General features: G+C 44.9%; 1 protein-coding gene across 2 annotated transcripts in view; it reads right to left on the bottom strand.

Moving 5' to 3' along the window:
- The window catches only part of Cnst (consortin, connexin sorting protein), an 85,654-nt gene that overhangs the window by 10,113 nt on the left and 52,572 nt on the right, over positions 1-22,969 (bottom strand). For both annotated transcript variants that reach the window (XM_052201264.1, XM_052201265.1), the window contains exons 4-9: positions 15,057-15,087; positions 13,454-13,540; positions 12,983-13,097; positions 10,897-10,918; positions 10,665-10,761; positions 6,613-7,460 (exon numbers count right to left, since the gene is read on the bottom strand). In XM_052201264.1, coding sequence (XP_052057224.1) covers positions 6,613-7,460; positions 10,665-10,761; positions 10,897-10,918; positions 12,983-13,097; positions 13,454-13,540; positions 15,057-15,087 — 1,200 coding nt within the window. The remainder of the gene's footprint in view (positions 1-6,612; positions 7,461-10,664; positions 10,762-10,896; positions 10,919-12,982; positions 13,098-13,453; positions 13,541-15,056; positions 15,088-22,969) is intronic.

Genomic DNA, 22,969 nt, shown 5'->3' with positions numbered 1-22,969 from the left:
TGTGGATCAGGGTACTGTAACTACAAGTCCTAACACAGGGGCAGAACGCTCTTCCTCACCAGGTTAAAGGGGAAACAGACCCAAATTAGACTCTTTGTACGACCCAAATTAGACTCTTCGTCCGGAACCTCAAGGCTTGCCAGTTTTATACAAGAACACATGCTTGGCTTCCAACGAACTTGACAGATATAAGCCAGCGACGTCACTGCAGACGAACTGGTGCCATGCTCAGTCCCCACAAGGCTTTTAGCCATTGTCAGCTGAGGAAAAGCCGAACGTAAAGGGCCTGAGAGTGAGCTTGAGGTCATACTGCCAGCAGCTGACTCAGGGTTAATACACAGCCTTGCTCTGTACTATTACGGTTTGGCTTTGTGCTGTATGTATTGTTACAATTAGGTTGAAATGAATAGGATTTTTCAAGTAAATTGCAAGGCTTTTGGCTTTCCAGGTGTTGCTTGTATTTCCTGCCTGAAATTCTAACCTTCTTCTTCTTCTTTTTGTTTTTGTTTTTTGTTGTTGTTGTTTTGTTTTTCGAGACACGGTTTCTCTGTGTAGCCCTGGCTGTCCTGGAACTCGCTGTATAGACCAGGCTGGCCTTGAACTCAGAAATTTGCTTGCTTCTATCTCCCAAGTGCAATTCTAACCTTCTTCATTCCCCAGTTAAGAGATTCTTTCTTTCTTTTTTGTTTTGTTTTGGGTTTTTTTTTGGATTTTGGTTTTTTTGAGACAGGGTTTCTCTGTTTAGCCCTGGCTGTCCTGGAACTCACTCTGTAGTCCAGGCTGTCCTTGAACTCAGAAATCTGCCTGCTCTGCCTCCCAGAGTGCTGGGATTACAGGTGTGCACCACCACCGCCCGGCTTGGTTAAGAGATTCTTGTCATTGTTACAGGGAGGGGGCGGTGAAAGATTGAAGATCTTTGGTAGAAGCAGATTAATGTCATGGCTACTGTCATAGCACCACAGTTAATTGACAGAAACGAGTCAGGGCTGGACCCAGAGGTAAGTAACAGCTGATGTGGGAAGCCATTTCACAAAGAGCCTGTGGCTTCCTCAGGCCTCCCAGTGCTAGATCTGGGAACACTGTAGCAGAAGACGCCAGGTGGGAAAACTGACAGCAAGGAGAACAGGCCATATTAAATTTCTAAAAGCTTAAGAAGGAAAAAAAAAAAAAAAAAGCAGGGCTGGAGAGATGGCTCAGCAGTTAAGAAAGAGCACTGACTGCTCTTCCAGAAGTCTTAAGTTCAATTCCCAGCAACCAGATGGTGACTCACAGCTATCTGTAATGAAATCAGATGCCCTCTTCTGGTGTGTCTGAAGAGAGACAGTGTACTCACATACATTAAATAAATCTTTGAAAAAAAGAATGAAAAAGCATAGTGTGAAAAAAAAAAAACTATGGAACCAGGAACATTCTAATGCATCTAAACACCTAGATCGGGTACTAGGCTTTTGCAACTAGCTCTTACTCGCAAAACAGACAATGTAGTAAGTACAAGACGGAACCGTAGGGTCAGGCACACCCTACTTCTTAAACCCCCAGGATCACTTCTCCCTTCCTGCCTCGTGGCCGTCAGGATCCCTCTACGGGCAGCGGCTGCCTTTTCCACTGAGCGTCTCCTTGGTCCCTTTGCTAATGTTTGAAGCTGCATGGTTTACATGAAGACAGGCACTTGACCTGTGCTCACTGCTGTCCCTCCGACTCTATCAAGTAGTAGGTGCTCAATGAGCCTGCTGGGGGCAAATGAATACACGGATGGGGGGAGTCCACACAGACGCACCCGAGAGAGACACACAGAGGCATAGCTAGCAGGATCCTTGTCTCTCAGGACCCAGCGGTTTGGTGTAGAAGAAAATATGCCTGTTTCTTAGGGGAAGATCACACCTGGACCACCTGTGGCTTGAAGCTGCTCTTGAGGACTGAATGACCCTTTAAACAGGGGTTGCATATCAGATATCCTGCATGTCAGGTATTTAAATAATGACTCATAACTATCAAAATTACAGTTAATGAAGTAGTAACAGAAAAATTTTATGGTGGGGGCGGGGTCACCACAACAGGAGGAACTATATTAAAGGGTCGCAGCATGAGGGAGGTGAGAATGCTTTGAGAGGAATGTTGTCCCACGTTCAGAAAAGTGGTTCCAAAGGAACAGTGACTTCAAGGAGCTGGGCACCATATTGGGCACTGTGCTGGGCACGTTCCGTGCTGGAATGGGCGTGGTCTGAATGGTGAGGCTTGGAAAGGCAGAGAGAGAGAGAGAGAGAGAGAGAGAGAGAGAGAGAGAGAGAGAGAAGATGGAGCATCACTAAAACTGACAGAACCCAGGTGGCGAGGAATAGAGGTGAGAATGTGCCAGGTGGACCTGGAGGCAGGGGACCAGTCTGAGATGGGAGGAGTAGGGACAGGCTAAGATAATGCTCAACATGATCATCAGATTACCAAGACTTCTGGATTTCTGCTTCAGAGCCGAGCCTTTCCCACCAAGCCCCAGAGGGCCCTGGGCGGAGGCTGGGGGCACAAAGGATACTTTAGGGCAGATGTTTAAAGTCAGCAGGCAGAGTGTTAGGGAGCTAGACTCTGTCTCTGACTTAAAAGTATAGTGCTTTATTTATATACAGGGTCTCACGATGTAGTTCCAACTGGCCTTCAACTCACAGATATTGGCCTGCCCCTGCCTTCCAAGTGTTGGGATTAAGGGTGTGTGCCAGTGTGCTAGTGTGCCAGGCCTACTAGAGGTTTTGTTTGTTCCAAGTTTCTTTTTGAGAGTTTTCCCTGCATGTATTATACGCACCATGTGGGTACCTGGTACTGGAGGAGTTCAGGAAGGAGTTGGATGCCCCAGAAATTAGAATTATAGATGTTTTTCAAGCCTCTGTGTGGGTGCTAGAAACCAAACCTGGGCCCTTGGAAGAACAAAGGCTCCAACCATTGAGGCATCTCTCTAGCTCCAAGCAGTTTTAAGATGAGGACCTCTAGACAGACGGGGGAACACTTCTACTGCCTTACAGGTCTTCATTCATGCATTTGTTTGACCTGGTTGGCCCTCTGGGTATCAGTTTGAGACTCCAGGTCTACAGGGAGTTCATGTAAGATCACTGGGGGGTAGGGGCAGAATAAAATAAAGGAGAGGGAACACAGGAAGTAGCTAACGCAAATCTCTAGGAAGAACAATAAATATGTAAATTTGAAATGTAATTAAAGCAGGAAAGGAACTTGGTAAAAGAAACTTGTCAATCAAGATGCATTAACTAACTAGAAATGTAAAAAAGCAACCTAAAAACAAAAGACAAAAATGATACCATCTGGCACAAATTAAAAATGGGCAATCCCAGGATTTTCCTTGGGGACTAGTTAGAGCGCTATATAAATCAGGGTCAACCACTCCCACCCGTGGTGTTCTTAGAAGGCAAAATGTCTTCAGTGAGCAGGTATCCCTCTGCTCCCTAGACAGAGCCCTTATGAGCAGACCTGGCGTGGCTGCTCTCTCTCTCTCTCTCTCTCTCTCTCTCTCTCTCTCTCTCTCTCTCTCTCTCTCTCTCTCTCTCTGTTTTTTCGAGACAGGGTTTCTCTGTGTAGACCAGGCTGGCCTCAAACTCAGAAATCTGCTCCCCCCCCCCCCCCCCCCAGTGCTGGGATTAAAGGCCTGTGCCACCACCACCCAGCATGGCTGCAGTTTCTAAGGCTTCTTTTCCCAAGTGCTCAGCACAATGGCCAAAGGTGTTACCCACTCAGACATCTCCCCAACCCCAACAGCTAATTTAAAATTTTACTTCAGTTTTGAAGCAGGGTCTCACTATGTAGCCCTGGTTGGCCTGAAACTTACTATGTAGATCCGGCTGGCCTCAAACTCACAGCCTGCTTCTGAGTACTGGGGTTAAAGGCACGTGCCACCAAGCCTGGTTTTACCTGTATTTTTAATCATTACATCTGTAATGATCACGGGGGAATTCAATGGAAGTCAGTCACAAAAATTATTAAATGTGGGGATAAATGAGTAGCCCTAACTTCTTGTCTGAGTGCATGGAACTAGCTTTGTGTGTGTGTGTGTGTGTGTGTGTGTGTAAAACTATGAAATAAACCAGGTGTGGTGTCACACACTTATAATGTCAGTATTGGGGAGACTGAGGCAGGAGGATTGAAAATTAAGGGACAGCAGCTTAAATTACACAGAGAGACTCTCTCAAACAACTGAAAACCTGGACCAGAGTTTGATCAGCAGGTAAAGGTGCCTAACAACTTGAGTGTGACCCTTAGGTCCCTGACAGGTCAGAGTCCCTGCAGATGCCAGAAGAGGGACTAACAATGACAGGCAGCAGTGTGTGGTGAAACTAGCTGTTGGGAACTGCAAGGGCAGGCAACACTCAGCGGTGACAGCAGGGAGGCCCATAAACCAAGGATTCTCATTAGATTCTACAGGGCCCAGCAGAGCCAGATGGATGGCTGTAGACATGCGCTGCAAGCATAAAGCACAAACTGGCTTAAAGCACATTTGTACTTCAGCCAAAACTATGTTTTCTGAATCTAATTATTACAAAATCAAGAACTAGGGGCTGGGGTGTGTGCAGCTCAGCAGCAGAATGCTGCCTGGTAAATGCACGACTCTTGTGAGCTCTCCTTAATACAAACAAACTCAAAGTGTACTGGACTCCAGTAACCCCAGCACTTGGTGGGGGGGGAGGGGCAGGCAGGCAGAGGATCAAAACGTCAAGGCTACCTCAAATGGTGGGAGCCAGCCTGGGCCACATGAGACCCCCCTGCCTCACAACAGGCAGAGACAACTGATGCACAGATGTGTCTGTCTGTGTGTAAATAGTTGTTGCACTTGTAAGGAAACCTATGATTTATCCTGAAGCTTCACTCTTACGGTATTAAGAAACACTTAGGTATTATTCTTTTAGCTTAAAATATTTTTGCAGACAGGCAGATTTTATTAAAATATATGGTTAGACGAGATACTGGAGTTAAGTAGTCAGAAAGTATGTTTCACTATCTACTTCGTACCACCACAGAGCATGCTCCATTTGTTAACTGGATGTAGCTTCAGGGGTTCTTAGACAGAAAAACTTAACAGACCAATAAATTTTTTAAAGGAGACCATTAAGTACTCTTCTCTTAGAAGAGAGACTTTCAACTCCACAGTGTCATGAAGAGACCGAGCTGTGGTCTGAGAAGGAACTCCCGTTTGGCTGTAACACGCACACACCCACGAGTGCCCTCAACAGAGCTGTGTTCAGAACACTCTCAACTCTGCTCACCGTGAGCTCTGTTGCTTCTCAAAAACTATTCTAAAAGTTGTGCTACGGTCTAAACCATATTAGTACTATTTCAACCCTTTTACATGGTCAGTTCAGCACATTATATTCCAAATACTGTACGACCATCCCTCTACCCATTATCTATTCCCACTGAGCAGATACTCTGAGAAATGATTCTGAGAAGAGAAAATTAAGACGCAAAAATCATAGTTTTGTGGAAGCTATCTGACAATCAGGTACTCTGGTAAGAGCAAGCATGAGAATAACTACCCTGCTTAAGGCTTTACTTAAAAAAAAAAAATCTAATTTTGTCAAAGAAAAAAAAACCATAGTTTATAGGAAAGTAAACAGTGGCCCCGGGAAGCTTGTCATGGGGTTCCATTACCACACAGAAGTTGTTACCTAATTTTGCTTTATTTTTCTACTGTCTTCCTGAATGCTGTTAGAACACAGTGTCTATACAAGAGCATTTTAGAGGGTTGAAACAATGTCTCACTAAGTTTGAGGCTGGCCTCAGACTCACAGTGACTCTCCTGCCACAGCCTCCCAGGGCAGGGTTTACAGGTGTGAATGAGGTCAATGGTCAATTTAAGGGGTGGGGGACTGGGAATGACACACCACACACACAGAAACACTGGCCTCAGTTTCCCAGCACAAGCGGGCTCAGAGAGACACAACCTCGGCCCAGGAGGCTGGTGAGCCTGAGGGCCCCGCCCTGGAGCTGCCCAGTGTGACTCTGCTCTCCCTCCTGCGGTCTCCCTTAGGATATCTGCTTGGGATTTCTCCTCTGCTTTCCTAGACTGACTTACTTTATTCTCCCCACCCCCCAGAGCTTTTTATCTTTTTCTTCCCGGGACTTTTAAAATTCTCTGAGGAAACAAAGGACAACAGTCATCATTCTTTGCTGTCATTTTTTTTTCTATTAATCAAATACCTCCTAGTGTTATCTTCAAGTTTTCCTCTATTCTGCTAAGGCTGCATCTGGTAATCTAGAGATGCATATTACTACACTAAAGGAACAGCGAATACATCTACCCCCTCATTTCCTGTGGATATGAAGAGAAAGACTTCCTTATTCGAGTGCGACCAATCTTGTCTTCATCTGAGCCCCTGAGAATGCTAAACCGAACTCACAAGGTTGAAAAAGAAACATGGTGTTGGTAGCCGTGCCTGTGTTTAGAGGCAGACAAGCAGCTTCCTGAACTATAAGGGTTGCAATGACTGACCGCCATCTGATTTAAGACATACAAGTAATTCCATAATTAATGCTTATGTTAATGGAACTGTCCCCTTAAGCTTAAAACCAAAGCAACATTTGATTGCATCCTACCCCAGCAGTACTTCATCCCTGTGTTACCTCTGCGATCTCTATTTTCTTGGCCAGATCATCAAGGGAGAGCGCACTCTCCTCAGAAGGCAGGTTCTCCTGGAGACTGTAGGAAGCTTCTTCGGGAGAGAGGTCTTGGAGGAGGTCAGAGTCGTCGTCCGGGATGTCCTCATAGGACAGGGAATCTTCAGCATCCTTTAAGCAACCCTCCAGAAGGCTGTTCAGATAGTCTTCTGTTTCCTTACTGACTTGGTCTTCGCTATCCCCCCTGTCTTCTGGGGCCATACACACTTCAGGACACAGCGTGCTCACGTCAGAGGCTTTCCCGTCACCACAAAGTGCACTCTCCGGACCAGTTTCCAAGCCAGCCCGGAGCTGTGCCGATTTCCCATCACTGGCTGTGACATCAGGCTGCCCTGGCTCAGCAACCTCACTGTGAGGCTGGTCCCTGGGCAGCGGGTCAAACGTGTCCTGCAGTGGAAGGCAGAGTTCTTTTCGGTGTGTCTGTGAATATTTACCCTCTGAAATCAACCCAGGCGGTGCCACTTCGTCACTCTGGGAGAGCTGTGGCTCTGCCACCGACTCACAAGGAGGAGCCACGTCCGGGTGGTCCTGTGTGGGAGGCGCCGGCTCGCAGCTGTCCTCCTCACAGGCGTGTGCAGCTGGCCCTGACCTGCTGCCGGCTGTCTCTGGGGACTGGGTGTGGAGCTCCAGTGAGGCATTGGTGCTGCAGGGCAGTTCCTCCGTGCGGTCCGGCCCTGCAGTTCCTGGAAGGTCGGGGGAAGCTGTCTGCCAGTCCATCTGATGACAGCTGCTCTCCTGGGGCGCCTCCTCATGCCGGCCTCCACTAGGATCCATGCTGGGACAGGTTTCAATCTCTGAAGATGAAGAAAAGCAAGCTGTTTTTGAATTCCAAACAATGCTTTGCATATACAAAGGTGGGCGGGGGACACAAGAGCACATGTGTGACACAAAATTATTCTAACCCTTTCAGACAGAAATGCTGTCGGTTACATTGCAGTGTCCTAGGTAGAATGCACACGCTAAGTAGTTAATAAATAGTATTGATGTAGTGAAGACTAATGATTATTCGAAAGCATGTTTAAAAAAATGAATGATTCAGTCTTCGTTATAAATAAAAAAGTTTAAATTCTGAATTTTTTGTCTTATATTTAAATGAATACACTTATTTTTTTTCTTTTTTAAAAAAAATCTATTGAACTAGAAACATTTTTAGCTTCTACTTAAGGTATGACATATTGGGTAAGTATTTGGGTAATCTTACTAATAATATAAAAATGTAAATAGAATGAAGTTTATTCAGAATGAAGGAAAAACAGTTTGTTAGATTAGATTTGTAATTTGAACACAGCACCTTTAAAATGTGCTTTCAGAGAACAAGCACTTCTTAGCACATGGGAGCAAAGGGGACAACAGAAAGTGCATTTGACAGGAAGTAGAGACAGGTTTGAACTTAGACCTCTCAATCCTTTTTTTGTTTTTTGTTTGTTTTTTTGTTTTTTGTTTGTTTGTTTGTTTGTTTGAGACAGGGTTTCTCAGTGCAGCCCTGTCCTGGAACTCACTCTGTAGACCAGGCTGGCCTAGAACTCAGAAATCCACCTGCCTCTGCCTCCCGAGTGCTGGGATTAAAGGCGTGCGCCACCACTGTCCGGCTTTCTCAATATTTTTTTAAAGAAAAACCTTTAAACAAAAAAAAAAAATAGAAATTGCCCATTGGTCGACAGAGAAGCCTTCTCACCTTGTTAAACATTCCACGAGGGAATATATAATTTTCACAAAAAACAGTCAAAAGCGCAAGATAAAGTATTAATTTTATTCTTTTTAAATTTTAATCTACTAGAACTTCAATGACCAACTGACAATCTAAGCCCAGTCCATACCAAAGACCAGGTATTTCCTAAGCACTTTCTCACGTGTCGGAGAAGCCACAAGGAGCTGGCAGACTGGGCTCTTATGCAGAGGCTGCACCAGAGGAGTCCTGAACGCCGCCCCCACGCCCCGGCCCCCACCTTCAAATATCAGAGACGACTGAGAAGAAGCGGCCATCTCTGAAGAGTCCTGCAACTTTTCTCTCTCCCACTTTCAAGGTCTGGCTGCAAGAAACAGGTGGGTATCTGGTCCCGTGGGCTGTGAGCCTTGCCCAAGCTTGCTGGCTTTTATCAGGCAGGCGATGGGGCGAGAGGAAGAAAGGCTACAGCCAGGTGGAAAACGGGTCAAGCTCAGTCATAAAATCCCAGTATCTAAAGGTTCAGAGGTGGCCCTCAGAACACAGCCATAGGACTCAGAGACTAAGGAAACCAGGGAGCACATTCCTGGTCTGTTAAACCACAAGGCTGGGGATCTCCACATAAGGGAGAGGGCAATACACAACAACGACAAAACACAATGAAAGATGAAGAGTGAAGGTCCCCAGACTACACCGGAAAGACATCCGCAGCACTGACAATTTTTTCTTAAAGTCGTTATTTCATCAAGGCAGGGCCAGATGCCCTTCCTCTTCCAGGATCATGATGGATATTAGTGTTTGGATTGTTGGAGCCAGTGACAATCCCTACAGTTTATTCAGCCAAAGAATGAGGTATTCCAGTAGAAACCTGAAGATCCAGGTTTAGCTTATGAACCAAAGCACCAGACCAAAGGCCTTAACTGTAGTGCCTCAGCCTCCTCATCTGTAGTACAGAGACCGAGGCAGAGGACAAGCCAGCGCTGGGCAGTGGTAAACTTCATCTTTACACTCAGGGTCCCTAATGGCGATCTTCCCAATGCATACAGCATGGAGGCACAGCCACGCTCACACTGGGTGACTATTGAAAGATCCTTCATTTTGAGGGTAATGGTGCATGTGTGTGCGTGCATGGGGCCATGCACTCGAGAGAGGGCCTCAGAGAGCCCAGGCCAGGCTTGAACTCACGCTGTAACTGAAGAAGAGGAGGACTCTGAGTCCCGCTGTCCTGCCTGCCCCGCCCTCTCAGGTCTGGGATTATAGATGACATCACCATGTCCATTAAGTTGCAATAAAGCTTATTTCACCCTGGTTTCTGATATTTAAAAATGACTAGAAAAGAGACAAAAAACCGAGCATGTGGGGTTGACACAGAGCAATATCCCGAATTTGTGTCATATGAGAATAGGGAATGAAGATTTCGAACTGACTTTACAAGAGCTTTTATAGAGCAGAGGGCTAGTGGGTGGCGGCAGCCACATCTGTACTGTCAGGGAGGTTCACTCAAAACTCCTGCCATTTAAAAAATGTCTCAGGCCCAGGATCATAGGGTTCATAATACAAATTGATAATAAAATCATCATGAGGATAAAAAATATCCTGAAAATATTTATTCCGAAAGCTTTGTAAATGCATTTAGAAATGTTTCTCAAAGTCTTTTTGATACAAGACATAAAGTGGTATGAAACACACGCATGCATGCACATGCACGCGCATGCACACGCACAAACACACACACACTCATACAATCACACACACAGACTCATACGGTCACACATACACAAACACACACACATTCTCTCTCTCACACACACAGACTCACACAGACTCACACACACATACACTTTCACACACACAGACTTATATGGTCACACACACACACACACACACACACACAGTGTGTTAGCTAACAAAGGAGAGAGGATAAAGTGCTGTAAGTTATCCAGACAGAACTTCTCACTAGCCAGGCTTACAGAACAGGTTGGTCCTGGCTAATCCATTCAGTAATAGCTGTTTTTTGTTGTTGCTGTTTGTTTTTAAACAAGAAAGAATATCTAAACACACCAAAGCCATTTCAGACTTTGTATAATCATTTTATATTATGTTTTCCATACTGTCATTAGAGAAAATATTTAGATTTTTAAAGAATTTATATTCTATTACTTCTAGTTATCTAAAAATGGAAATACACATAAAAATGCAGGTTTTCTACTTTTTAAAAATATATGTACAAAAACCTAAATACAAGAAAATTCCAAGCCAGCACTTCAGATCTACCACTTTAAATGCCGCAGGTGACGACGGGCTCGTCCAACCTCCCGGACCCCCTGCTACGGACCTGGCGCTTTGGCTGTTGCTCCTCTCTCCACTGGCTCTTCAGACACTGTTGCCCTCGGAAAGCTTTTCCTCCCTGGTGACTGTTCCACAGGTGCTATCTAAAAAGTTTTTAAAAAGGAAAAGATAGTCACGACTGCAAGTGTGCTGGGAAAGGTTTTCTAGTTCAGGCCGGCCCACGGGCATAAGGTGCTGACACGCTCCCCGTGAATGCTTCCAGAAGCAAAAACTCTTACCTTAAGCTTGGACAAGAGAGGGCTGTAGGAAAGAAGAAAAACATGGTTTTAACAGTACAGCATGCTTCCAAACAAATGTCACAGAAACGACTATAAAAAACCGGAGCGTCTCTACATTCTAATATTAGCGCAGAACATTCCCAGGGCTGAAATGCTGCCACCGGCTTCCGTGGTTCAAGGGGAGCCGCAGCATGTGTTGGCTTCCTTCAACAGTCAACAGCTCCCGAAAGGCCCCAGACAAGCTACACGTGCTCTTCACACCCCCAAAACGGTTTAAAACTTCAGTTTGAAACAGCTTATGGCAGAAGAGAATTACGTTGGAATTACCCGTGGACAAGTAACTTTCGAGTGTTTGGTTTTAAGGAATACCGCTCCAACAGGTATGTGTGAAATAAACTTTAGCTTTATTATTATCTTTATACTTGGGCTCAAGAAACAGGTCAAATGTCTACTTGTAAATGAGATGAGCTTGCAAACAGCCATGCAGTCATACGACAAATCGGCACAGCAGCACGGCAGACTGACCCTGTAGGTGATAAAATGGAACCCAGAAACAAGGGCGTACCGAAGAATCTAGAAACAGCAGCATAGGATATCCTATATGAACTCACAGGCCATGTAAACGCAGTTACAGACCTAAAATACGATCCCGGGAGAAGAGAGGGGGTCACCAACTTGGTACTTCAGTGAGGCTGCCTTCTGAGAGGCTAGAATGTTCTGTGTCTTGGATCTTCTTAGGAGAGCTAATCACATAGACTATGATAGGGAAAAAGTTACCAGGCTCATACACTGAACTATAAATAATGAGACATAATTTGGGGTACAACGGTCTAAAGATACCATGCTCATATCATGTTCAAGTAAGTATCTGAAGCGTGTGTGCCCCACTAGTGAGTTCCTTCAGGAGGGCAGTGCAGGTGTCTGCATCGAGGGAGCCGAAAGTCAGTCTCTCAGCTTCCCTCCAAAGGTGTTCGCTGTTCTAAATCTGTAATAACGATGAAAGTATAAAGTAGGAAGCTACCATGGGGCCTTCGAAGAAAACAAGCTATAATTCAGGATCCTCAAGGAGACTCCTGTGGAGGTTGAAGCTGCCTGGCAGGGGGAAAACCATCTTAGAGAGCTGGGCATCTTCATCTGGACCACAGCCGCTCTTCCCGGCTGGTCTCCAGGACGCTCAGCTCCCCAAGAGAATGTCCTCTCTTCTGTATGAGCTAAGCAGCAATTGCTTGGGGCTGCTTCATTATCAGTACGCAGAGCTTTAGTTTCCTGCCCATTCCTCTGACAAGAAGGAGACAAAGTTACAGTAGAACAGAAAGTCCTTTATCCTCTGTACTGTGGACTGGGGGCCTACCCTCGGAAATGGGCCCTACAAACACTATCACTCCCTCTCCTCCAGAGCTCTGAGCCATCCTTTGAGGAACTCAGAACAAAGATATGTGGATCAAAAAACAAAAAACGAGCTTAACTCTTAGGTTAAACACTACATACTGTGCTGCTTAGACTGTTCTTTAAAAGGTTAAAACTTTGTGGGGCGATGGTGGCACACGCCTGTAATCCCAGCATTTGGGAGGCAGAGTCAGGTGGATTTCTGAGTTCGAGGCCAGCCTGCTCTAGAGATACAGAGTGAGTCCCAGGACAGCCAGGACTATACAGAGAAACCCTGTCTCGAAAAAACCGAAACCAAAAAAAAAAAAAAAAAAAAAAAGGTTAAAACTTTTCTTATAACACACAAACACTGGAAAACAGCCAAAATAACAATAATGAATATATAAATATATATACATTTAATAAAATTAAAATAATAAAGATTAAAAAACAAGAAAAAGTCATAATACACAACTTAGATCATTTGACTTGTCTGATCCCTTAATCAGAAAGTATCAAAATTATCAACGTTTCTTGTTAGAAGGATCCTCTAAGCCTATTGAAACCAGGTGAGGTTTAAAAAAAATTACTACACTCAGTTTAGTTTCTTAAGTTGAAAATGCCAAGAAAACAAAGAAATGGATCATACATTTCAATACTCAATATACTGTATATCTTCAATCTGTTCCAACTTACTTTAAATAAATTATGATATACTTACTCTTGATGAGTTGTACAAATTTTAGCAAGCTGTTCAAAATCTTCACCATCAAATCCCTTTTCTGAATTCCTCAGAGGCATCACTGTACGTGACTGGACAGCTTTCCATTTTGTTTCTAAATTTAAAGTATTTGTTAGTCACTGGCTCTTACAAGATGTATTTGGCTTCACTGGAATAATTCACACGCAGCTAGCTTCTCAAGCAACCGGAAAGTTAGCACCATCAGCAAACAGCGCTATGAAGTGCACGCTGCAGACCCCGCACCTTCCCCTCCTCCGTTCTCTCTCCAGGTGCCCAGGGAACTGAGGGCCCTTCCCTCCGGGAATGCTCTCTGACACTAAGCTACACCCCTGGCCTGCACTTTGCAACAGTAACTTTTTAACATGCAAAAGCAGGTCAATACGCTAACTTTCTTGATAGCGAGTTGTTACATTACCACTAATTCCAAGTTCCAGGTCAGTCTATACTTACCCCACTGTTCCTGAATGGCAGAAAGGTTTGCAAGCAATTGCTCATGGTACAGTCGTTCAAGCTGAATGAATTTCATTGCTTTCTCATCTGAATAGAAAATCTTGAGGAAAATAGAAATCAAGGCTCTCTCTACTAAACCCCAGTTTTGCCAAGGAATGTCCTACAGAAGACAAGAAATGTAGACCCGACCAAAAAGATGAGACTGTGAATATTTTTAAATGTAAGCACATCTGACTTGAGGTTTCCTGGCCCAAGAGTAAGCACATCTTATCATACATACACATGTAATGGTGATGCAGAGGGACTTGGGTTCCACACTATCTGCACACAGAAATGAAAGGTTTTATTTAAGGACCGAACTTCTAGCAGTCATTAAAGCCATCTGATTGGAAAGAGAGACTACAGGAGATCTTGGAGTCTGTGTGTTTTCTTTCATTTCTGTCCCTTGATGACTTCCTGACTCCGAGACCCTCCAGGCAAGTGTTTCTTTCTGGTTCCAAGACCCTTTATTTAGTTTTAATTGGACATTTTTCTCCCATGAATCAAAAGTATTACATGCTAAATAATGAAGGCATGACACGACATGGGTCTTTTATTAAAAAACTAATTCACCACAGTGACTTTGCTAATTATCACGTAATTCCAGGTTTTCATTGTTGTTGATCTTCTTATGACCTTTTGGCTTCCCATCTGTACCACACAAACTTGCATCTTAGGAGGTGACGAGATACTGTCCAACTGTCCTGCTTCCTTTGGGCAATGTTCTAAATGTTGACCCAGAAAAGAGAGAGGTCGGGAAAGTTTAGCTTTGTGTCCTTCCCACAAGCACTAAAAGGCTTAGTTCTCCCTTTCCTTTATAACCTTAATGATCCTTGCGACCATAAGTTGGGTGGGCCCAGAAGAAGCAGCACAAGTTCTCTGCTCCCTCTGCCCAGGACTGAGTGCTTCCCATTCAGATGTTTATGTGAGGTCTACTGGAAAACATTATTTTGTTGGTTACTAGTGAAGACCCAATCTTTCCTTTGTAGCAACATACATCCGTGTATCATAAAACATTCCTATTAGTGAGGAACCATTAAAACAAAGTTAAATTGTCCAACGATGCAGATGGATCTTAAACATGATATTCTCTAAAACCAAAACCACCTAATGATGTCTGTCTCTGCACACGGCCCTATTGTGTGCAGCTCAGGACCACGCTTGCAGCACGTAGTCAGAGGAGCTACTGTGTGGCTGTCCAGCATGCTCCACTATGAGAATGTTTGACTCGTGTGCTTAAGAGCAAGAGAATCTAAAAGATTTTTAAAGTTTTCCTTCTTGGCAGCACGTGTTTTCCCCATTCTGTTGAACATAAATATTTAATGTTGGTAAACTTAGGGTTTCTTTATGGAAAGCCATATTTAGATGGCTCTAGGGGGCTTTCTGGAGTGAAGTGACCTGTTTCCTACACTTTGCTCTTTGAGGCGGTTACAAGGGCATGCTCAACTGCCAAATCCTGCTGAAACCATTCAGCTGCACATCTTGTTGCAAGGACTTCAATTTAAAAAAAAGATGGTTCTTCCAAGCAGTCTATGAATTTCTGTCTGTAATTTAGAAAGGATACAGTCCTCTTCCTGGAAATAGGTCTCAGCTACCTGTAAAGACAGAAGAAGGAAGGAGCATTTGAGCGAAAGGACGAACTTGGGAGACAGCAAGGTCTTATAAGGCTCCTTTGATAGGCTACTAACAAAAAACGATTTCACCACATCCGTGAGTTGAGAACAACTCTGTAGGCGCAGGACACAATCCTAGGGTCTCAGTCAGGCAAAGCTAGCACAGGAACTCTTCAGCCTCCACACCACCATGTTCTTTCCAGTTAGTCAAGTCCTAACAAGTTTCACTTAGTCCCTTAAGTTTAAAAAGGAAGAACACTTAGGGATGAGGGGCTATAGGTTTACAAAGATGCAGTACAGGGTCAACAGGTTTAAAAGATTATTATTATAAATTAAAAGTTAGAAATGGGGTCAGAGAGATGGCTCAGTAGGTAAAGATGCAAGATGCCTAGGATAACAATTTGAGTTCAATTCATGTGGTCCACATGGTGGAAGAAAGAAATTTCCCTAAGTTGTCCTCTTACCTTCACATGAGCACCATGGAACACACACACACACACACACACACACACACACACACACACACACACACACAAACACCAGAAATGTGACATTACATGAGACCTTAACACCATTTCATTTCTAGTTTAAAGACTACCAGGTCAAAACCTCATGGGACACTGGTTTTGGTATCTGAGTATATTTCATGTTTCAGACTATGTCTCATGTAGCCCAGGGTGGCCTTCAATGCCATATGTAGCCAAGAATGACCATAACTCTTATTCCTACTTTTCAAATGGTGGGGCTGTAAGCAGCGCCACAAGGTAAGAGTATGCTTTGATATTTTTATTTATTGATATTTTTAGTGTTTGTGTGTGCATGAAATGGGGTGTTGTCTGCAATTGTTCTTCATCTTTATTATTGGTACTATTTTTGAGACTGGTCTCCACCTCACAGAGATCACCTGCCTCCGCTTCCTGAGTGCTGGGATTAAAAGGTGTGACCGTGGCTGGCCACACATCCACAGAACCTGGAGCGCAGCAGCGGGCTGCACTGAGTGGCCAGTCAGCTCTGGGGAGGTGTGGGAGCCTGCTTTGCTCACTTGCTGCTTGCAGTGAGTCCACAGAGGCTGGGGAGCCAGACTCAAGGTCTCATGCTGGCAGGACAGGTACTTCCCCATCTGAGCCATCACTTCAGTCCTGTTTTTAAAATATTTTTTCATTTTTAGTCATGTGCATGGGTGTGTTCATGTGAGTGCAGGTGCCGGCAGAAGCCAGAGGCATCTGATCCCTTGGAGCTGCGGTTATAGGCAGCTGTGATCCGCCTGGAGTAGGTGCTGGTAACTGAACTCGTTCTCTGGAAGAGTTTTACATGCTCTTAACTGCTCAGCCATTTCTCAAGCCCCATGCTGAGACCTCTTGTACACAAGATCTCTTGTAGCACAGGCTTGCCTAGAATTCACTATGTAGCTAAGGATGCCTCTGAACTGCTGATCTTTCTGCTTCTACTTTCTGGGTGCTATCTATCTGCCTGGTGTTGCACTGCTATTTTTAAGAAGGCCAGGCTAGCTGATACAGAGCCTGCCCAGCATGCTCCAGGCTCAGAATCCAATCCCTAGACCACAGACGTTGATTGGGCTAGGGGGTCTGGAGGGGAGGGTAGCTCATCAGTGGCAGTGGGCCTGCCTCGGGAGAAGGGGTGGCGTGGGGGAGGTCACAACAACCACAACCACAATAACAACAAGGGAGACAGCCCCAGGGTAAGTGAACCACTAAGAGCTGAACATGCAAATACACAGAACTAGAGAGAGTCCAGTCTCAGGAGCTGATCCCAAAAAAGGCTTCTCACTTATCATTTTCATTCTAAAGAATCTTTAAATTAAAAAAAAAAAAAGATTCAGGCAAGCACTTTAATCCCCAGCTACTGAGGACAAGGCAAAACTGTAGCTTGAGCTGGGTGGTGGTGGCGCAGGCCTGTAATCCCAGCACTATGGGAGGCAGAGGCAGGCGGATTTCTGAGTTCGAGACCAGCCTGGTCTACAGAGTGAATTCCAGGATAGCCAGGGCTATACAGAGAAACCCTGACTCAAAAAAACCAAATCCAAAAAAAAAAAAAAAAAAAAAAATACGGTAGCTTGAGCCCAGGAGTTCAGGGCCAGCCAGGACAGAATGAGCCCTGTCGCAGACAGATACAATAGATTAATTTATTAGTTATTTAGTTAAGAATTTCTTTCTTTTAAAACTTCTGAACTCCTGAACAGTCTCCACTGCGTTTCCGACCCTCAGTCTCACACCTGCCCCCTTCCTCCAGCTCACCTGGCCTTGCAGTCATAGTGCGCCGTGGCATTTAATTTCAACCAAATGTTCATTAATCCAACAGTATGTCATCTAGACCCAAGAATGTCCAAAGGTAAGAAAAAAATCATTTTATACTTGTAACAGCAACACTTAATTCCATGTATCCAACTTTGCAATCTTTCCTGGGCTGCTAGTGACCCTGAAACACTAGGGTCAGATCACCTCTGCTCTCGATGGACGCTGCAGAGACGCACAGTGAGGCCAGTCCCTGGCTTACATCTGTAGCTAACAAACTTGTAGAAAAGTGAAATGCAGCAATCCTTGTCCCCCAATGAATGACCACTTTATATCATTTTGTTTGGTGCTGACCTTAAGTACTTGTGTTGCCGTAAGAGTTCAACATTGTCTTTCCCCTAATAAGCAGCAACCTTTGCTGTGTATTTCTGTGGGACAAACACAGCTTTGAGAAACGGGATGGCCCCAATGCTGGCACTGTGGAAATGCAGTAAACACGTAAAGAAATATCCATCCAGCCCTGTATGGGACAGGGAGGGAGCTGATGGTAGAGCACCGGCCTGACCATTCAAGGCCCTGGGTTCAATACACAGCACAGGAAACACGAGGTAACTGCACTCTGAGGTGATAACCTCAGTACTGTGTGCCCTGTGATGGATACCACAGGACAACTGGGGTCTGGGAGTTCTCACCACTGTTTATGCTGAACTTTCCAATTGAGAAGCTGAATTTTTATGTTATAGATGATTCTCACATTCTGTGTGTCTACATATGTATTTTATTTTTATATTTGGGGGAAAAAAACTTAGACATTTTTTAGGACCTTGATAAGAAGACAGTGTTTATGACCAGACCAGTATGCTAAATTATTGATGAAGATTAGCATAACCTGTGATACTTAAAATATTCCACGCAACTAATTTTTTACCTTACAATACATTGATTTGACATCCATTATTTGGTGTGTGTGTGTGTGAGGGGGGGATCTGCTACGTGTGGTGGAGAGAGAACAACTTGCTGGGGTCAGTTTTCTCTTCCGCAGAGAGCGTTCCAGGGCCTGGCTCAGGACACCAGACCTGATGGGAAGCACCTGTACCCACTGAGCCACCACGCCAGCACTCACGCTCTCGGAATGTAAGGGTTCTACTGAGTCCTCGGTTTCTAGTCTACGGATTTCATCTGTAGATCCCCATCCCTGCTTCCCAGGGGCCTGCCATCACACAGAACAAGAAAGGAGCTGTTAAACTTAAACCCAGCAGTTAAAAAGGAACAACGTTGGGCAGGTCTCCCGGAAGAAACTATGTATAGAGACAAATTTGAGCTTACATACTGATACCCTATAGATCAGTTTAAGTTAAAAACAAAAAACTAGTAGGGTAGTGGTGGTGCATGCCTTTAATTCCAGCACTTGGGAGGCAGGGGATTGCAGATTTCTAAGTCCAAGGCCAGCTAAAGAGTGAGTTCCAGGACAACCAGGGCTACACAGAGAAACCCTGTCTCAAAAAACAAAAACAAAACAAAACAAAAGACAAGAAACAAGAAACAAAAACAAAAAACAAAAAACAATTTTTATACAAGTTATAAAGATGATTGAATACTTTGTTGTAAGGTTCAGGGTAGAGTTGGATTCTGTATTTAGTTTACTTCGCAAATTTTTAAAGAAATAAGTTGTTTTGAAAAGTCTGTCTTTTATCAAATCATTCTACTATGTTACAGATATATTAACATGGACTACAGAAACTGCCAGTCCTTGACCATATTTAATACCCTGAGAAAGTCATGCAATGGTGCTGCCAGTGGCATACTGGGAAACCTGTCAGAGCGGGTTCTTGGGTGCTGTTGACCGGAAGGTGCTCCATTTCTGTGTCCAGTGTGGAGCTGCTGACATCTGAGGTGTCACTCAGCATTCTCACCCTGAGCTAGAAAAAGCAGGTTCCAGTGTACCATTGGGTTATACCTAACAGAAACTGCTAGAAACCTTTCGTCTACAGACTTCTAGAGAAAATGAAGCAGTACTGCGCTGAATTCTTCTCTTGGACATGAAAATAAATTGCCTGTCCCTTTAAAAGCCACCGCCTTGCCTTTGTATGTGTGCACCACTGCACACAGTCACTAACGGCTCCTACAAGAGAAATGTTCATGGGTTCATTCCTATTATATAATCAGATGGGGTGGGGCTACAGAAGTGTAATTTTTTATAAAATGTAAATGTAAACGTAAACGTAAAGTCAGTCTTTACCTTTCTGTGGCAGTTGTTATCTGAGTCAGAGTTTTTACCCTGTACCCCAAGCTGACCTTGAACTCACTATGTAGACCAGGCTGGCCTCAACCTTGCAGCAATCCTCCTGGGTCAGCCTTTCCAGTGCTGGGATTACACTGTATACTGCTCTGACCGTGAGTTCTGGACCCATGAGGGTAACAAAACCCAAGCCTTAAAAGTACATGCACTTCTAGGTAAAAGGGAACCGTCCAGAGCAGATATACAGACTATTCACCCTGTGAGAATCCCCTCCACGTAAGTCCAGCAGGACCATGAGGAAAGTCTCGCTGCCGCGTTTACCTAAACCAGAAAAGCAGCCGGCAGAGCAGATGGCTCATGGCTTTACAGGGCAATGACCTGATTGCTCTGGTCCTGACACTTAGCAGTGTCTTGAAGGCATCGTTTCATCTTTAAAATGGCCAGAGGCACCCACATCTACAAGAAACAGCACTGTGCCTTCTACCTCAACTTTCCTAATATAAGGGAGTGTATCACCATGCACTGGGCTGGAGCTAACCTTTGAGACATTGTCTCATGCTGTAGCTCAGGTTGTCCTAGAACTCACTCTGCAGCCCAGGCTGACCTTGAACTAGATGCTCTTGTCTCAGCTTCTGACAATCCTCTCCCCTACCAGTTAATCATTTTGTAACTGTGCTTTGGTAGGTACTTAGTATCCATCAGATGAATGAATGAATCCCTTGGGAGCCGGGGATGAGTGGAAACTGAGCCATCCAATGTCCCTGCCCTCTCTGCAGTCCCAGGGTTCTAGACAGTCCCACGTAGTGAGTGAAATCAACCAACTGCCTTCCTCCACACATCGAGGGGTTGGCAGGAAAGACTCTGAGGTTCTCTGGGTCACTTCACCACAGTGCCCCCCCCCTTTGATTTCTCCAGAAGGGCCGGTCTGCTGCAGGGATAGCGACTTCTAGCTTCATTTATTTAACAGCACCTCTACCAACATCTCCATTCTGAAAGTCCCTAGTGCAATTATGTTTCCTTCCAATCACTATCACTGGGATAACTAGGGACGTGGGAGGCCAGTGCTTTTCCTCATGTTCAGACCTTGGGAATGCTCAGGACTAGGCTTGCCCTGTACAAAGCAAGGTCAGTCATCCCAGAGCTTCCCGGGGCAGCTGGGAGCTTTCAGGCCATGTGTAGAAGAAAACCATAGCCTCTGGCCCTTCAATCTATTTTTTAGTAGAAGCAAGCAACTAAAAATTTTTTAACCTACATTTTATTTTAGAAGTTCTGTCTGTCAATATTATAGACACCTTTGCTCTCTCTCTCTCTCTCTCTCTTTTTTTTTTTTTTGGCTTGCTTTTTGAGACAGGGTCTCATGTAGCCCCTTCTAAGTGTTGGTGGCATGCACTACCACACCCAGCTTGTGTTATTTCTTGATTTCTCCTTCCTCAATAAAGGATGGACTGCTAAGCTATTTGCTGGTGGCCGTCCCAACCCTACACACAGTCATTCTTTCACTATCCCATGCTATTATACTAAGATCATGGGCAAACAGCTTGTTTGCCTTATCATAAGCCAATCCATGCAGGACACTATTATCTTTGTCTGAGAAGAATTTTGTTTTCCTTGGAGTTGTTCCCAGCCTACCTCAACCCTGTTCCCCTGTGCTGGGGACTGGACATATTCAACTTACACTCTTTCCAGGAACTATATCCTCAATATAGTTATGTCAATTAAAAAACAAAACAAAACTAAATGTCCTTGCACCTCCCTTTGATCCCAGCACATAGGAGCAGGCAAATCTCTGTGAGTTTGAAGCCAGGCCAGTCTACACAGCAAAGGAATATTCATTCTCAGCTTATCTGGAAGGCCAGGGCTCCCAGAAAACACTGAGAAAGACTGACAGGAATCCAGGACTGAAAGACAACAGACACAGGTGGCATGGGGCACTGCAGGCCTTGGGGAGGTCTTGGCTTTTTCTATCAACAAGAAGAGATGCCACCAGAAGGCCTTGAGCAGTTAAGTGACATGGTCTAATATATTTTATCCAAGTCACAGTAACTGCCAGGTGGAAGGGGAGAAGTTGAAATTACACAAGAGAAAACTCGGAGGCCTGTGCAGTGAGGAAGTTCGGATGGGATTTCATGAAGCGACACACACGTGCTTATCCCAGAGACAGGCCAGCGGGACGGCTCTGCAGGAGAAGGTGCTTGCTGAGTGAGCAAGGCTGACAGCCAGAGTTTGCTCCTAGGAACCTTTGTAGGTGTGAGGTTGTCCATGGGGTTGTCCTCTGACCTCCACATGTATGTGGTGGCACGACTTCACATCCCACCAGACACATACATACTATAATAAAAGAGATTTAGTGGATTTCTGAGTTTGAGGCCAGCCTGGTCTACAGAATGAGTTCCAGGACAGCCAGGGCTACACAGAGAAACCAAACAAAACAAACAAAACAAAAAACAAAAAAAATAAATCTAGAATCTTAAGTGGAAAAAGTATGTGTACATGTACAGATCACAGAGACTGTGTAGATCACAGGACAGAGCTGTACCGCGTAGTATTCATAAGGCTTTTGCTGTGTATCACACACTGCAGTACATGTTTATAGTCATTAAATGATTTCTACCAACTATAGAATGATAAAGAAGCCAAGAGCCACTCAGCTCAGCAAAATGTCACTACCCTCACTGAGTCCCTGGCCAGGGCGGACAGCTGAGGAACGGAGGATCAGCAGGTCAGAGGGCTAGGGCTGGTGTTTCTGGGAAATGGGGTGGAGCGGTACTGTGAAATTCACACATAATCTTTAGGCCTGGTCAAGACTCTTGTCATCTTCCTGACTAAACGGGCCCTTTCCCCCTCCTTGCTTCTGCCCTGGGATCTCCTGGCATAGAAAAAAAAGCCTTCATAATTCTAATGCAAGCACGGCTTAAGGATAGCCCTGCCTGCCTTGTCATTTCTATCTTTAGCTTGAATGTGCTTTTCCCAACACTGTACTGAACTTCTTCAGGGGAGTTCAAGCCACAGGAAAGCCAGTGGCCACGTGCTTTCACCCTTGCTTCGCCGACGACTGTCATTTTGTCAGAGCTACTTTCTCTTTGTGCAGCCTCCCCAGCATCCTTCAGCCCCAGTGAACTACCCGGAGCTTCAGGACTCACTTCCACTGTCTCTAATCCTTGCACTTATATCTCTGGGGACCAAGGACATTCTCCTATACAGCGGATGACCCCATCACCCACAGAAACAGTGGAGCTTGGAGCTTGAGAGCGAGCTCAGAGGTTAAGAGCACCTGCGCTTCCAGGGGTCCAGAGTTCAAGTCCCAGCACCCACAATGGGCAGCTCACAAAGTATGGTAATCTCAGCTCAAGGGGATCCAACAACTTCTGCTCTC

This window comes from Apodemus sylvaticus, chromosome 12 (assembly GCF_947179515.1).
Source record: "Apodemus sylvaticus chromosome 12, mApoSyl1.1, whole genome shotgun sequence".
Classification (NCBI taxonomy): Eukaryota; Metazoa; Chordata; class Mammalia; order Rodentia; family Muridae; genus Apodemus; species Apodemus sylvaticus.
This window is presented reverse-complemented; position numbering and strand designations above follow the sequence as displayed.